The following is a 15,021-nucleotide window of genomic DNA, read 5'->3' as shown; positions in this document are numbered from 1 at the left end:
TACTATAACTAGACCGTTAACTTCCTTATACATTAAACCTAAAAAGTGACCCCGAAAAATATGTACAACATTAGTAGGATAGAGAAAAGGAGGGGATAGATATAATCTGGCTACTACAGAAAACTCGTGTGTGAGTGACATTGCTTTAAATTCAACCAATCAGCGTGACTGTCATCCTACCAATGATGACGCATGCGCATAAGTTTTGCACTTACTTTTTGGTGTTATGTACTTTGCCGGAGTTAGCAGTTTAGTTGTATATAGAAGTCTGTGTGCCTTATACATAAGGAGTTAGCAGTCTAGTATTATATAGAAGTCTGTGGTGTGTCCAAAGTCTGTGCGAGAGAGAAAGGTATAGAATGATACTCGTCCTCTCTACACATGCGTGAAATACATTATGAATGCTATGGCCGGTATTTATAGTCCGTCCTTATATTTAAGATCGTCTTAAGATCTTGTTCAACTAATCAAATAGCCGCATAGCATCATTTTATTGGTTGAACGAGATCTTAAGACGACCTTAAATATAAGATCGAACTATGAATACCGGCCTATAAGTTGCAATGGCTGGCTACGTTCCGTAAAGTGCATATGCGCTCATTATCTACAGTAAACGTAACGTTTATTGTAGAAAAATACGCGCATATGAGCTTTATGGAAGTCAACTAATTTATCTCAGCTGAAATGAATAATAGATGCCAAAGCATTATAAATGGCATTATATTAGAATATAAATATATTTGTATATAAAATGCATTATTGATTTAATAGGATGGTAAACGGATTATTATATTAGGATGATAAAGGGATAAATAAATTTTAATATATACAATTTAACATATAAGACAATTTTTATTGATGATTAAAATGGATTAATTTTGTAAACTTACGTCTAATATATTTTTTGTGTATAAAATCCGTAACGCACTTGGCCTCATGGAACAAATATAAATTTATATAAATTGTAATAATGCTTTTAATTAGTTCCGTTCTATGGTTATCAAATATATCGTGCTGCAATGTTCTATCATTGTGCTGTTATTAAATACTGAATGGCAAACTTTAAATACTTTCGTAATTAAAATTGCCTTTATATTTTTTTTAGTACGAATTATACAATATTATAATTTGAGCGAATAACAATATCTATCTCAATAATTTAAGGGTCGACAAGACCGACGAGAAAATTCCAGCGTCACTGTCACCAATATTGAGAAATAAATTCTTATTCAATGTATTGGTGTATGTCTGTATACGTACAAACATCATTGCATTTTAAGAGAGACGAAGACGACATTATTGTCTTTCATTGTCTCTCCTTAGCAAGCGGTGCTGCCAACTCAATTTCTTACAATTAGCTGTACTTGCACTTTAGGTACAGATACAATATTCTATTCGGTAATATTTTGCCTCGAAGAAGTTGTATTTCTTTATAAAACTTTTTTTGCTACATTCCTTGTAAAGTTTATAACCCCGCTAAAGAGTCGGATTTTGCATTTTGGCTTTTAAAAAATTTATAATAATTACAATCGGTGCACCTGGTCTGTATACTTCATTCACGATCAGTATACCTTATTCATGTCAATTTTATGAAATTTTATTTTAAGCCTTTTTTCCAAAAAATCGCTCTTTAGCGGGCTGCGAGAAATCCTGAATAAGAATATCATTGTTAAATATGATTCTTTCTTAATTTATAGCCGAAATATCGTCGAAAAGAATTTGTATTTCCGAAGTCTCCGCATGAGATCTTCACCGTGGGTCCTCTTGACCCTTAAGCAGCAAACGGAATGATTAAAAATAGCGCCTATAAGCGTGAGCGCTTACAGCGCGTGAGCGTTCATATGGAATGCACCCAATATCTCTATGCTTAGGACTCTATTCATACGTACTTTGTGCCATGATTTTACCATGTTTTTACTATGTTTTTCAATGTTCGAAACAAAATATTCGCTGTTTTGCCACATTTCTATCTTTTTGAATGTTTTGTTCATTCTTTTTCGAAGTATGTACATTTATTTACTGTATATAATTTTGTTGAAAATCTTGTTGATTTGTTTATCATTTTGCAAAATATTTTATTTAGATTATTAAATTTATTCATAACATTAAAGATAAATATATTGAGCAAAAAAATTATTAAGTAATTGATATAACAAATAAGAAATAGTTTATAAGATCTTATTTTTTGGAGGTTATATATATCATTGAAGATTAAATTCATTAAAAGTTTTTAATTTCTAATATAAAAAAATTTCTTTATATCAGTAATGACAATAATATGTATTAATATAATTGTTAATGCAGTTATTGTAATATATATATATATATATATATATATATATATATATATATATATATATATATATATATATATATAGTATTTAAGGTATTACAGAAGTATTTAAATACAAATACAGTATTTGCACTGCGAACATATATTAATGAATAATTAAATACTTTGAATAATTAGTAACTTTCTATTTACAGTAAATCACTGCACATTACCACAAGCGAGTCAGGAAGATCTACTTCACTCATTTAAGAGCTATTCTGATGTGGCAATGTTTCATTATACTGTACCAAAAGATGTATTTCGAGCTACATGGCATTTTGCTGCATTTATGGATAATCCCACATGCCAACCACGGAAAGTTTATATGTAAATAATTTTTTAAATAGTGTTTACCAAAAACTATACTAATATAATTTTTGCACTATATTATACAAACTATACAACTATATAAGAAATTGTTCTTTTTATGTTTTATTAAGAACAAATTTTTTAGAAAATTATGTATATATAAAAGATAAATCCAAATATATATAGGTACATATATACATATATATGAATAAAAAATATATTGAGTGAGTGCAAAAGTTCGTATTTCCATTAATGTCATTGATATTGCTGCATTGATTATACCATTTATAACATATATATTATATACCATTTGAAAGATGGTACATTTACCTGTCATTTGAACATAATGTTGATTTATTTTTGTTGCTTTTAAGGTGTAAAAAAATTATAATTTATTATAAAAAATAAATTACGAAAAAATTTATTTTTGACATATATGCTTTGTGAGTTAGAAAAGATATAACAGTTGGAACCACTGTAAAAACCATTAAAAAGTTTATCAAGCTTACACACCATTTATAAGAACTATAAAATATAGTTTGCACTGGTCAAAAGATGATGTTTATTTGTTTGGTGAGATCTCAATGAGTCAGATAATCAGATAATTTTTAATAAAAAAATCTGGTACAAAAGTCTTTATTTAATTGACAAAATAATTTCCATCATTTTCTACAATCTTTCTTCAATGTTTTAGCAGTATGTTTTAGCTGTAATTTCATTAGCATATTGTTTAGCTTAGCAGCGCTAAGTTTTTTAATTATATTTTTTTAATTTGTATTAATTTTTAATTTTTATATAATTTTTTACTTTGATATTATAATTTTTGTAGAATATAATGTAGAAAATTAAAACAACTTTTTTGGTTAAAATATTATAATAAGTTTTTATTTTCACTTAGCATAAATTTTTGATATTAATTTTTGTAAGATATATTTTTATGGTAAAATAACACGATTTTGGAGATAGGTTTTTTTTACAGTTAACGCATAGTTTTTTATGCGGGACTTAGCACTTTTTTTTACTTTTTTTCTAAAAAGGTAATTTTTTTAGAGATATAGACATAACGAATAGTGTGGCCAATTGTTGTAATATCAATAAGAAAATTAATTGAAATAAGACACGAACTTTTACACTCTCCCAATAATTTGTTTAATAAGTTTTAATTATTTTAAAAAATTTACAGACTAGTATGCTATAATGAATTCCTTCTTTAATAATAATGATAATCTTTATTGTGTAACTTGACAATACATCACAAACATAGCAATAGAGAAGTATAATGCATAGCAGCAATAAAAGGTGGAGCGACAGCCAGCAGGACGATGATGCCCGGAGATAATATATAAACTGACTTAGAGATAGTATATAAGAGATAATATTTTTTTTTTATATTATCTTTGATAAATTAATTGAAAGGCATTAATTTTATTTTCTTACATAACAACTTTAAATATTCTTCCTAATTCATAACTAATAGTTATATATATATGTAACTAAAAATATATGTCCTAACATTAACTAAAATTTATACATAAGATATATGTGTAACTCTTCTAATAAAATCTGATATTAGTTAAATGTGTTTCTAGGATAATAATTCATTAATTCATTAGTTTTTACAATTACTATTCTACTAGAAGATTCTAATCTGCAGAAAATAATTGAATATAATATAATTAATTGAAGTAAGAATTATTAGTACAAATTAATAAAACGAATTTCTTTAAAATAAAATAGTTATAAAATTAAGAAAATAATAATGAACAATAATTAAATTAATGATTGGAATAAATTAGAAAATTATAATTTATATGGATGTGTGGATGGCTGTGGCTATAGGTGGGTGTAGAGTATGGATATGGGTATGTAAAGGATAAAATATAGATAATATATGGAATAATAGAAAAAGTAAATTAAATTATTCTAAGACAATAAAGAAAAAAAATATAGGAACACAATTAGAAATAGCTTATCACTTTCAGACATTTAAAAGTTGGTAGTTATCCAATAATAACCACAAATGAGGGAACAGTCCTAAAGAGTGCACATACTAAACAGGATGATAGTATCATTGTTACTACGACTACTACATATCAATCAAAGAACGCAACTATTGTTCCGGTTTATGGACCACAATCCGGAGATTGGTTTGTAGCAGCTTATATGTCTTATTGGGACGAGAGAATACAACAGCAGGTATATGATTTTATCTTTTTAACGATGTCGATAATTGCAATTTGTATTATTATTGTTCTCATAAATATTATTTTAATACAAGAAACTTTTCAAATAACAGCAATCTTTGCTTAAACTTATTAAAATTATATAAAAATACAAAGTATACAATTGGACTTTTATATTCTTTACTCTTATTGGAATTCAGTAATTCCTCTACTTTCAATATTGTTTTTAATTCTTGCTAAGAGATATAATAAACATAAATTACTGTATTTATTAATTGATGAACTCTATACAAGAAAAATCTAAATAAGCTTCTTTTGGATAACTTTATTATTTTTCTTATATTTCTAATATTTTTATTTATATATATGTATATACATGTACATATATATATATATATATATATATATATATATATATATATATATATAACATACAGGGTGTCCGGTAATAATCAACCAACCTTTCATGGGCAGATAGAGCAAGTTAAACCGAATAGTAAAGTCCTATACCATTTTGCGATTTTCAGAATAATTATTGAGAAATTAATTTACAAAGATCGGCAAATTCGGCGCGAGTATCAGCCGGCTGCAAAAAAGATGGCAAGAAGGACGGCCCTAAGGACAGTCGCTAAGCGCGCGCGGCGTAAATAGGCGCCATTGCCTCGCGGTTACGAGGGGCATAGACAAGAAGCGTTGATAAGAACAATAGATTAGCGATTATTATTTAGCGATCGGCCTAGCGGTGAGCCGTCCTTCTCGCCATCTTTTTTGCGGCGCGCTTGTATTTGCTCGGATTTGTCAATCTTTATTAATTAATTTCTCAGTAATTATTACCAAGATCACAAAATGGTAAAGGACTTTACTATTCGGTTTGACTTGCTCTATCTGCCCATGAAAGGTTTATTACCAGACACTCTGTATGTCTTTTAAATTAAATTGTTTATATATACAATTATATTATACATGTATATATATATATATATATATATATATATATATATATATATATATAAAGGTGTACCAAAATGTGTGATAATAATTTAATTTGACAAATTTTTTGTAACATTTTAAGAATCTATTTCTATTTATCCGTAAGAAATTATAAGAACAGTTTAAAATGTTTTTATTCAATAGTTTAATATACCGATATCGATGTGTCATCTGTCACATTTGGTTCATATGGTAAGTTCTCGTGGTAAGATTTATTGATAAAATAATTTCTTACGGATAAGCAGAAATAGATTCTTAATAAAACTCTTGAATTTTTGACAATAATTTTACTATTGTTAAAAATATCTTCGATTCATGGAAGTACCTTCGTTACTGACCATTTTGCCATCCCTGAGCGCGCGAAATTCTATTCTGTCATTTGTGATCTTTAAACTTTTCTAATTTGAAAACTATTATAGCCTTGGCATTTTCGTATTCAAACTTTCGTCTTAAAATCTTACAAAGAATTTGTCATTAAAATTATTATCGTGCATTTTGGTACACCCTGTCCCAAGTAGCACATATTCGTTTCAAAAACGTTTCACAAATGTTTCTGCGAAACGTTTTAGAACCGGCTTTTGAAAATGTTTCTGATTGGTTAAAATGTCAACTTAAAAAACGTTAAGGGAAACGTTTTTCTAACAAAAAAAAAAAATCTTTAAGAAACTGTCAAAATACGGTTTTTTCCTTTATTTGTGAAAAATTTGTTTATCCACAGATTCAATAAAATAATGCATATATGGATATAATCCATCTATTTTCATCATGTTCTGAATCTCTTGTCAAGATTACATCAGAAGTCAAACTGACAAAAAAGATATAATTTAAATTATACTTTTAGTACCTGTTCTTTTAGGCTTTATATACATGTTATGAAAACTTGAATACGAGTTATAGTTAAGTCTGAACACGCCACGTAGCGGCAAACAAAGGAACACGTATATTATAAAATAAATCTTTTTTGTCTTGTCGAAAAGATGATCAAAAAGACATCTTTTGGTTGACTAAAATGAATTATGACTTTTAAAAGACATCTTTTAAAAAATGATTTTTTTTGTAGGTAGAAAGATATTCTTTTAGACATCTTTTAGCTTTGTTAGAAAGATAACTTAAAAAAGACATCTTTTCGTCATCTTTTAATTTTCTGTGTTCTGGGGATCGTCTCAATAAGTACAGTCTTAATAATGTGTATATATATAATTTTGAATTAAAAAATTAATTTTTGTTCTATTTATAGAAATGTAAAAAATACGTTTCTTAAACCATGATTTAAAAAATGTTTCTGCTAAAACATTTCTTATTGGTGTTTGACGGTTAAAAAATATTGGATACGTTTACAAAACGTTTATAAAACGAACATGTGCTACCTGGGTGTATATACAGGGTGATTCAGACCATCCGTGCAAGCCGAATGTCTCAAAAACCGAGAACGACAGACAAAAATGTTTCCTACAAAAGTTATAGGGTTTCAAGTAATGCATTACATAGTAATATTAGTATCCCAGCAAGGAAAATGATGCAAATTTTGCGCAAAGTTTTTGCAGCAAATTCAAGCACGCCTTTGCAATAAATTGTGATAAGGTGTCTACATTAAGTTTAGTTTTTGTTACCAAGGCTTGTCGCAATAGCATGACGAAAAATTCACGCAAATATCAGAGCAAGCTTTGCCGTGCACAGCGTAATAACAAATTTGTGACAAGAACAGGGCAAGGTTTGCTCTGGCATGATGAGACGCAAAATTTACGCAAATAATGGAACAAACCTTGTCGTGCAATGCGTGATAGCAAATTTGTGGCAACAACGGGGTAAAGTTCGTTCTAGTACGACGAAACGCAAAATTTACGCAAATAATTGAACAAGTTTTGCCGTGCATGATATAATAGCAAATTTGTAGCATGAACAGAGCAAAGTTTCTTGTAACAATACAGATCGTGCAAAATTATTAATTAAATGATTCGAGCTTGTTAGAAATTTTTATTAATATTAAAAAATTAAATCTTAGATAAATAAAAATAATGAAAATTTATATATATATATATATATATATATATATACAGGGTGGCCCATTTTAAACAATACGGTCAATTTTATCGTAAACTAAGCAAAATATCGAAAAATGGTTCAGACATGTGTTGCATGGTTTCGAAGGGGCTATAAGATGGTGCCATTGATTTGACTTTGAAGAGTCACATGAAGGTCACGTGAAGGTCATTTTAAATTTCTTAAATGGAACACCCTATATATTTTTGCATATTCTTGTAGCTTATCTCGAGAGCTTTTCAAAACACTATAATAAAATGTTTTTTCATTAAACACTTTTTAAGTTATAAGGCTTCAAAGTTTAGTTATCTTTAAGAAAACATTTGAATTACAACTAGCAGTTACACATTTTTACTTTAACATAATTGTGTTTTCTTTACACTTGATTCTTGACACTGTTTTCTTTACAATTGATTCGTCTCATTATTTTGTGCATAAAAGTATTAGAGTAAGAATCGAAAAATGAATATTTTACGAGAGATATCTTGTATTTTATATCAAAATATTGCAACTTTCAAGTCTCATAACTCAAAAAATACTTAATGAAAAATACTTTATCATAAGTGTTTTTGAAAGCTCTAGAGGTAAACTACAAGAATATGTAATAAAAAAATAGGGGGTGCCATTAAAAAAAATTGAGGTGATCTTCATGTGACCTTTAAATGATTATCCAAGGTCAAACCAATGACACCATCTTATAGCTCCTTCGAAACCATGCAACACATGTCTGAACCATTTTTCGATATTTCACTTAGTTTACGAGAAAATTGACCGTATTGTTTAAAATGGGCCACCCGTATATATATGTATAGGAATTTTAATTATATTTCTTTATCTAAAATTTAATTTTTTAATATTAATAAAAACTTCTAACAAGCTCATTAATTAATTTTACACGATCTATACTGTTACGAGAAGCTCTACGCTGTTCATGCTACATATTTGGTACTATGCCATGTACGACAATATACTATAATATATATATTTATGTATTTTGTACAAATATATTTTGTATATTATTTTATTATTTATAATACAAAATATATAAAAAAAATTTTATTTTTATGTATTAATTTATTGATTTAGGTATAAAATTTAATTAATATTATTAATTTTTCTGAATTAACGGAAAATGCTTTAATAAAAGGGTATAGCGGGATAAGTATGGTAAAATTGCCCCCAAAGATAATCTAACGTAATGGCTATCTGTGAGCAACTTATAATGAGTAAATGCGTTATGCAAAGTTTTAGCTTTTCAGATCTCCCTGTTAGGGTGTTACAGAGGTGAATTTGAAAAAATAAAATATTTTATATCTTACGAGTGGTTAGAGATAATTAAATAAAAAAAAAAATTTTATAAAGGGGAAACATCAAAGGAACATTATATATATTTTTTCAGATGTCTACATAGTATGCTAACGCACAAAAAAAATTAAGATTTCTTTAGGGATTTTTTTTTAAATGAACCCTTCGAGTGACTATCTTGAAAAAATTGAAAAGAAACCTTGTTTTATTCTATATACAGTGTGTCCCATAATTCGCGAACCACCCGTTACGTGCAGGTAGAGTAGGTTAAACTGAGTAAAAAAATTATCTACCATTTTGCAATTTTCGCAATAGTTAATGAGATATTAATTATAAGAGATCAGCCAATCCGCGCCCAGCAGGAGCGCACGGCACAAAGAAGCCTCCCATTGTTACTTGATACTAGGCGCGCCGACGAAGCGGTGGGAGGAACCCTCTGCATTGACAACCTGAAGAGTCACTCACACAGTCACATACACATATCGGCGCGCCTAGTATCAAGTAACAGTGGGAGGCTTCTTCATGCCGCGCGCTCCTGCCGGGCGCCGATTGACTGATCTTTTATAATTAATATCTTATTAACTATTGCGAAAATTGCAAAATGGTACATAACTTTTTTACTCAATTTAACTTACTCTACCTGCACCTGACGGGTGGTTCGCGAATTATGGGACACCCTGTATATGAAAAATTAGCCAACTGATTCGATTTGGTGGAACAGGTTACAAAAAATAAAAATGACAATTTAACTCATATTTTGTTATATTTAAATCAAAATAATTAATTCATTAGTTGTTATTTTTACATAAAATATTATAACATTTTATTAAAACAAGAACTACATATTAATATTATATTTATTATTAATTTTAGGAATATTACATATTTATATAAACAAATAAATATATACTAAGTAAATTATAAAAAGTTTTAATTCTATTTTTCAATCTTCTTCAATATTATCATTTATAACAGGAATAACATTGTCATTACAAAACATTTTAACTAATATTTCCGCCGATTTCAAAGTTTGCGATAAAAAACGCCCATGAGATAAATAATATATAACAGCAGACGTGCGAGCAACAACCTAAAGTTCTCCCATTTGCGCAATCACACGTATATCGCTTGATTTCTTTATAATTATTACAATTTGTTATATATTGAATATAACAATGATATTTTTTTTCTATTTATATGTTGTGACTGTACTATTTTAATAATCGTTGGCGTTTCCTTTAAATATTTTATATTTGGCATATTATCGTCTGTGATAATTTCCGCTAAATACGATATTGCTTGAGATAATTGGTATGTGTCTGTAAATAAAAGTTTGAGATCTTCAGATAATTCATATATTATATTCATATATTCAGATAATTTTTTATCGCGAATTTTAAAACCGGCGGAAATATTAGTTAAAATGTTTTGTAGTGACAATGTTATTCCTGTTATAAATGATAATAGTGAAGAAGATTGAAAAATAGAATTGAAACTTATTATAATTTACTTAGTATAAACTCAAAATTATTAACGCTCGTGTTTCAATTTAACAATAATTAAACAGCTATTAGGCCAATTAACGAGCAAAATTAACCGTATGTTCATAAAATTAACATTACTTAGTATATATTTATTTGTTTATATAAATATGTAATATTCTTAAAATTAATAATAAATATAATATGTAGTTTTTGTTTTAATAAAGTGTTATAATATTTTATGTAAAAATAACAACTAATTAATTAATTATTTTGATTTAAATATAACAAAATATGAGTTAAATTGTCATTTTTATTTTTTTTAATCTGTTCCACCAAATCGAATCAGTTGGCTAATTTTTCATATATATAGAATAAAACAAGGTTTCTTCTCAATTTTTTTCAAGATAGTCACTCGAAGGATTCATTTAAAAAAAAATCCCTGAAAAAATCTTTATTTTTTTTGTGTGTTAACATACTATGTAAACACCAGAAAAAATATATAATGTTCCTTTGATGTCCCCCTTTATGCATATTTTTTTTTATTTAATTATCTCTAACCACTCGTAAGATATAAAATATTTTATTTTTTCAAATTCACCTCCGTAATACCCTAATGGGGAGATCTAAAAAGCTAAAACTTTGCATAACGCATTTACTCATTATAAGTTACTCACAGAGAGCCATTACGTTAGATTATCTTCGGAAGCAATTTTACCATACTTATCCCGCTATACCCTTTCTTTGAATCGCGCATTTCTTTTCTCAATTATTTTATATATATATTCACATTTATCTACATTTTTTTATTTAATCGGGTAATATATATATGATTATACAGGGTGTCCCAGAACAACCTTCCGTCCGTAAAATGACGTATTTCTGACACAATTCTAAGACAATTTTTCCTTTACCAAAATTTGATTTGAAGCGTAGTTTTTGAGTTATAAGCAAAAATAGTTAGCAAATCACACGTCGAGTAAAAAAAGCAGGAGCGGCGCGGCGCACCGCGGGCGCAACTGACCGTCCGACGAGTGATTACCGCCGTATGAGTCGCTAACTATTTTATCTTATAACATAAAATTATGCATTAAATAAAATTTTGGTAAAGAAGAAAATGTCTTATAATTACGTCAGGAATAAGTGTTCCTTAAAATAACGTTACTTTAATGACCAAAAGTTGTTCCGGATCGCCGACAGTCGGACGCTGCAATCAACTGATTGCTACACGCGATGTGTGTATGACTGAGTGTGTGCGTAAAAGAAAGGGACAGAGTGAGTGAGAGAAAGAGAGAGAGAAATAACCGTCTCCGCGACGGCGACGCTCCTTCGATTGTCATCGACATTGTCGTCGACGACTTCAGACCGATCGATATATTGATTTTCCTCAGCTGAGAAACACATCGCGTGTAATAATCAGCTGATCGCAGCGTCCGACGTTATTTTAAGGAACACTTATTCCTGACGTAATTATAAGACATTTTCTTCTTTACCAAAATTTTATTTAAAGCATAATTTTATGTTATAAGATAAAATAGTTAGCGACTCATGCGGCGGTAATCACTCGTCGGACGGTTAGCTGCGCCCGCGCTCGCGATGCGTCGCGCGGCTCCTGCCTGCCTTCTGTACTTGACGTCTGATTTGTTAACTATTTTTGCTTATAACTCAAAAACTATGCTTCAAATCAAATTTTGGTAAAGGAAAAATTATCTTAAAATTGTGTCAGGAATACGTCATTTTACGGACGGAAGGTTGTTCTGGGACACCCTGTATATATAAACAGATATTAGTCAATGTTATTAATTTATGCCTACACACATACGCGCGCACGCACGCACGCACACACACATATAGAAAATATATAGATATATGGTCACATAAATTACCCAATTAAATAATTGCGAATTGAGAATGTTCCATTGCTTCATTATTTAAAAAGTGGCACTTTTCACTGCCGTTTGGCCAATGAAAAGTGCCAGTTGGCGCTAAAAAGTGCCTATTGATATCTTCCCCGTCCATCTTATTGATTCTCCCACTTGTCTTTGTCTTCAGAGCGGCTCTTCTCCCGTTTTCACTTTCTTCTAAATCCCAATTCTTGAGCATGCATGAACAATTTTCATGCGAAAACAATATTCAATATGAATTATTGTTTATATGAGAATTGTTCGTACATGCTCAAGAATTGGGATTTTGATTTTCGTTCTTCATACACATTTCCTGTAAGTTTATAATAATGGATCAACTTTTAATATTAAGAAACGAAAATTATTAATTATAAAGAATTAACAATATATATAACACATGCGGTCAGACATATAATTAGAATTTAGTGAATAATTCTCCATCTATTTCTAAATTTTTAACTTTTTAATGATGTTCAGTCTTTATTTCATCACTCTTTCATTTTTCTCTCACTAAAGATTTTAATCATTTCAAACTTTTCTACAAAATATTGTAATTGTTTTCAATAACAAATAGTTCTCTTACTCCCCGGACTTCCACTCATACCTGCACTTGTAAATTTTTCACTATTTATAGATTTTACAATATTATTAATACTTTGTATATAATACATATTAAATTTATCAGCTATATTGCACTCATTTATGTCTTCTAATATTTCAAAATCTACATCTTCTATTTCTCTTCCATGCATTGGCTCACCTCTAATTATTTCTTTTAAAGTTTTCCACATTTTTGTCGGGTCATTCTTATTACAATCTATCATATTTTCATAATATTCTTTTTTCTTTCCTCTAATTAATTTGACTACTGCATTTCCTTCATTTTTAAATTGCATTCAATTTTGCTGTGTATCATTGACCAAAGCGTTATTGTATGCTACATCCCTTCTATCAGATGCTACTCTTATATCATCTGAAAACCACTTTTTACCTTCCCATACTTTTGGTATTCTAAATTTTTTTCTAAGTGCTGTACTATCCAATGCATCTACCATATTATTGACAAATTTCTTCGCTTTCTCACTAACTTCTAAACTTTGACATTGCTCTATTCTGTCTTCTATTAATCTATTAAACTCATTTACATTAAATTCGCTGTAGTTCCTACCACTAAATTCTCTATATTTACTTATGGTTTTACTCACACTTAATATAACTCTTAACCACGCATGATCTGTTATTTTAGGTTCATGCATTACTTGTATTTGAACCTTATTATTAGCAAAACATAAATCTATAATTGTTTGACTGTCTTTTGTAACTCTCGTCGGTTTATTAACATACTGTTTCATACCTAAACTTGCCATTACCGTTTGCAACTTTTTAGTATAAAACGAATCAATCATGAAATCTATATTAAAGTCTCCCATTACCATGCAGTCTCCTTTTATTACTAATTCCTCTACTATATCCTCAAGAAACCTCACAAAATCACCGTGCGATGCACTCGGTGAATGATATAATACCATTACCATACCTTTATACAATTTCTCTTTTATCTCTATTGCAACACACCAACAGTTCGACACTATTTTTTTTACCAATACTATTTCATATTTAATATCGTCTCTTACATATATAATTGTTCCTCCTGTATTTCTATCTTCTGCGTCACATCTAATTATAGAATAACCTGGCACATTCACTTCACTATCTTCAATTTCATCCGTCAGCCTAGACTCTGACAGTGCTATGATTGCTGGATTTACTTTTTTTATAATCTGATATTGTATCTCATCCTTATGTGCTGTCAAACTTTGCGCATTTGTATATAATATCAGCTCCTCTTCTTTCTGTAACTGCTATTTGTTGTCCTCCCAGCCAGCTCTCTTCTTCTCCTCTTGTATCACTCTTTTATATGTCGGACATTTTGGATCAAGTGCGTCATGCTCATCACTTATCTTCAAATTGTATGTTTGAATTTTAAACATACAATTTACGCAATTTTTCTTAGTCACCTTAGATTCAACTGCTTTATGATTTCCCGCACATTTGTGGCATGTCTCATTTCTTGTACAATTTTTTGCAATATGATAATAACTCCAGCATTTAAAACATCTTTTGATATTAAAATGATTAAATAGGACACTTTTTCCTACATTTATTTTTCCTTTATTTAACAATAACTCATGGGTTTTCTCATCTGTTTCAATTATTACGACGCCTTCTCCTCTTCCTCTTCTTCCCGATTGATTACTGTAGCTTCTTTTCTCCTTGATTATTTTCTTTATTATTCGTATCTGAAATTCCTTATTTACTGCAACTTTATTCTGCTTCTTGATTGTATTTATTAACTCATTGTCATTCAATTTTATGTCTTCTTCATCGATATTGACTATTTTTATCTTAGGTTTCATTTGCGGCGATTTACTCAGTACTTTGAAATTTTCATCCAACTTAGCTTGTACTGCGGTTTT

At 29.0% G+C, this 15,021-nt stretch overlaps 1 protein-coding gene across 6 annotated transcripts in view; it reads left to right on the top strand.

The window, feature by feature from the left end:
* Nucleotides 1-1,829: 1,829 nt before the first annotated feature.
* Nucleotides 1,830-15,021, top strand: part of LOC140666976 (post-GPI attachment to proteins factor 6) — a 119,777-nt gene continuing 106,585 nt past the window's right edge. For all 6 annotated transcript variants that reach the window (XM_072894542.1, XM_072894543.1, XM_072894541.1 and 3 more), the window contains exons 1-3: nucleotides 1,830-2,002; nucleotides 2,488-2,659; nucleotides 4,624-4,837. In XM_072894542.1, coding sequence (XP_072750643.1) covers nucleotides 1,864-2,002; nucleotides 2,488-2,659; nucleotides 4,624-4,837 — 525 coding nt within the window. In that variant the 5' untranslated portion in view covers nucleotides 1,830-1,863. The remainder of the gene's footprint in view (nucleotides 2,003-2,487; nucleotides 2,660-4,623; nucleotides 4,838-15,021) is intronic.

This window comes from Anoplolepis gracilipes, chromosome 6, assembly GCF_047496725.1.
Source record: "Anoplolepis gracilipes chromosome 6, ASM4749672v1, whole genome shotgun sequence".
NCBI classification, from domain to species: Eukaryota; Metazoa; Arthropoda; class Insecta; order Hymenoptera; family Formicidae; genus Anoplolepis; species Anoplolepis gracilipes.
This window is presented reverse-complemented; position numbering and strand designations above follow the sequence as displayed.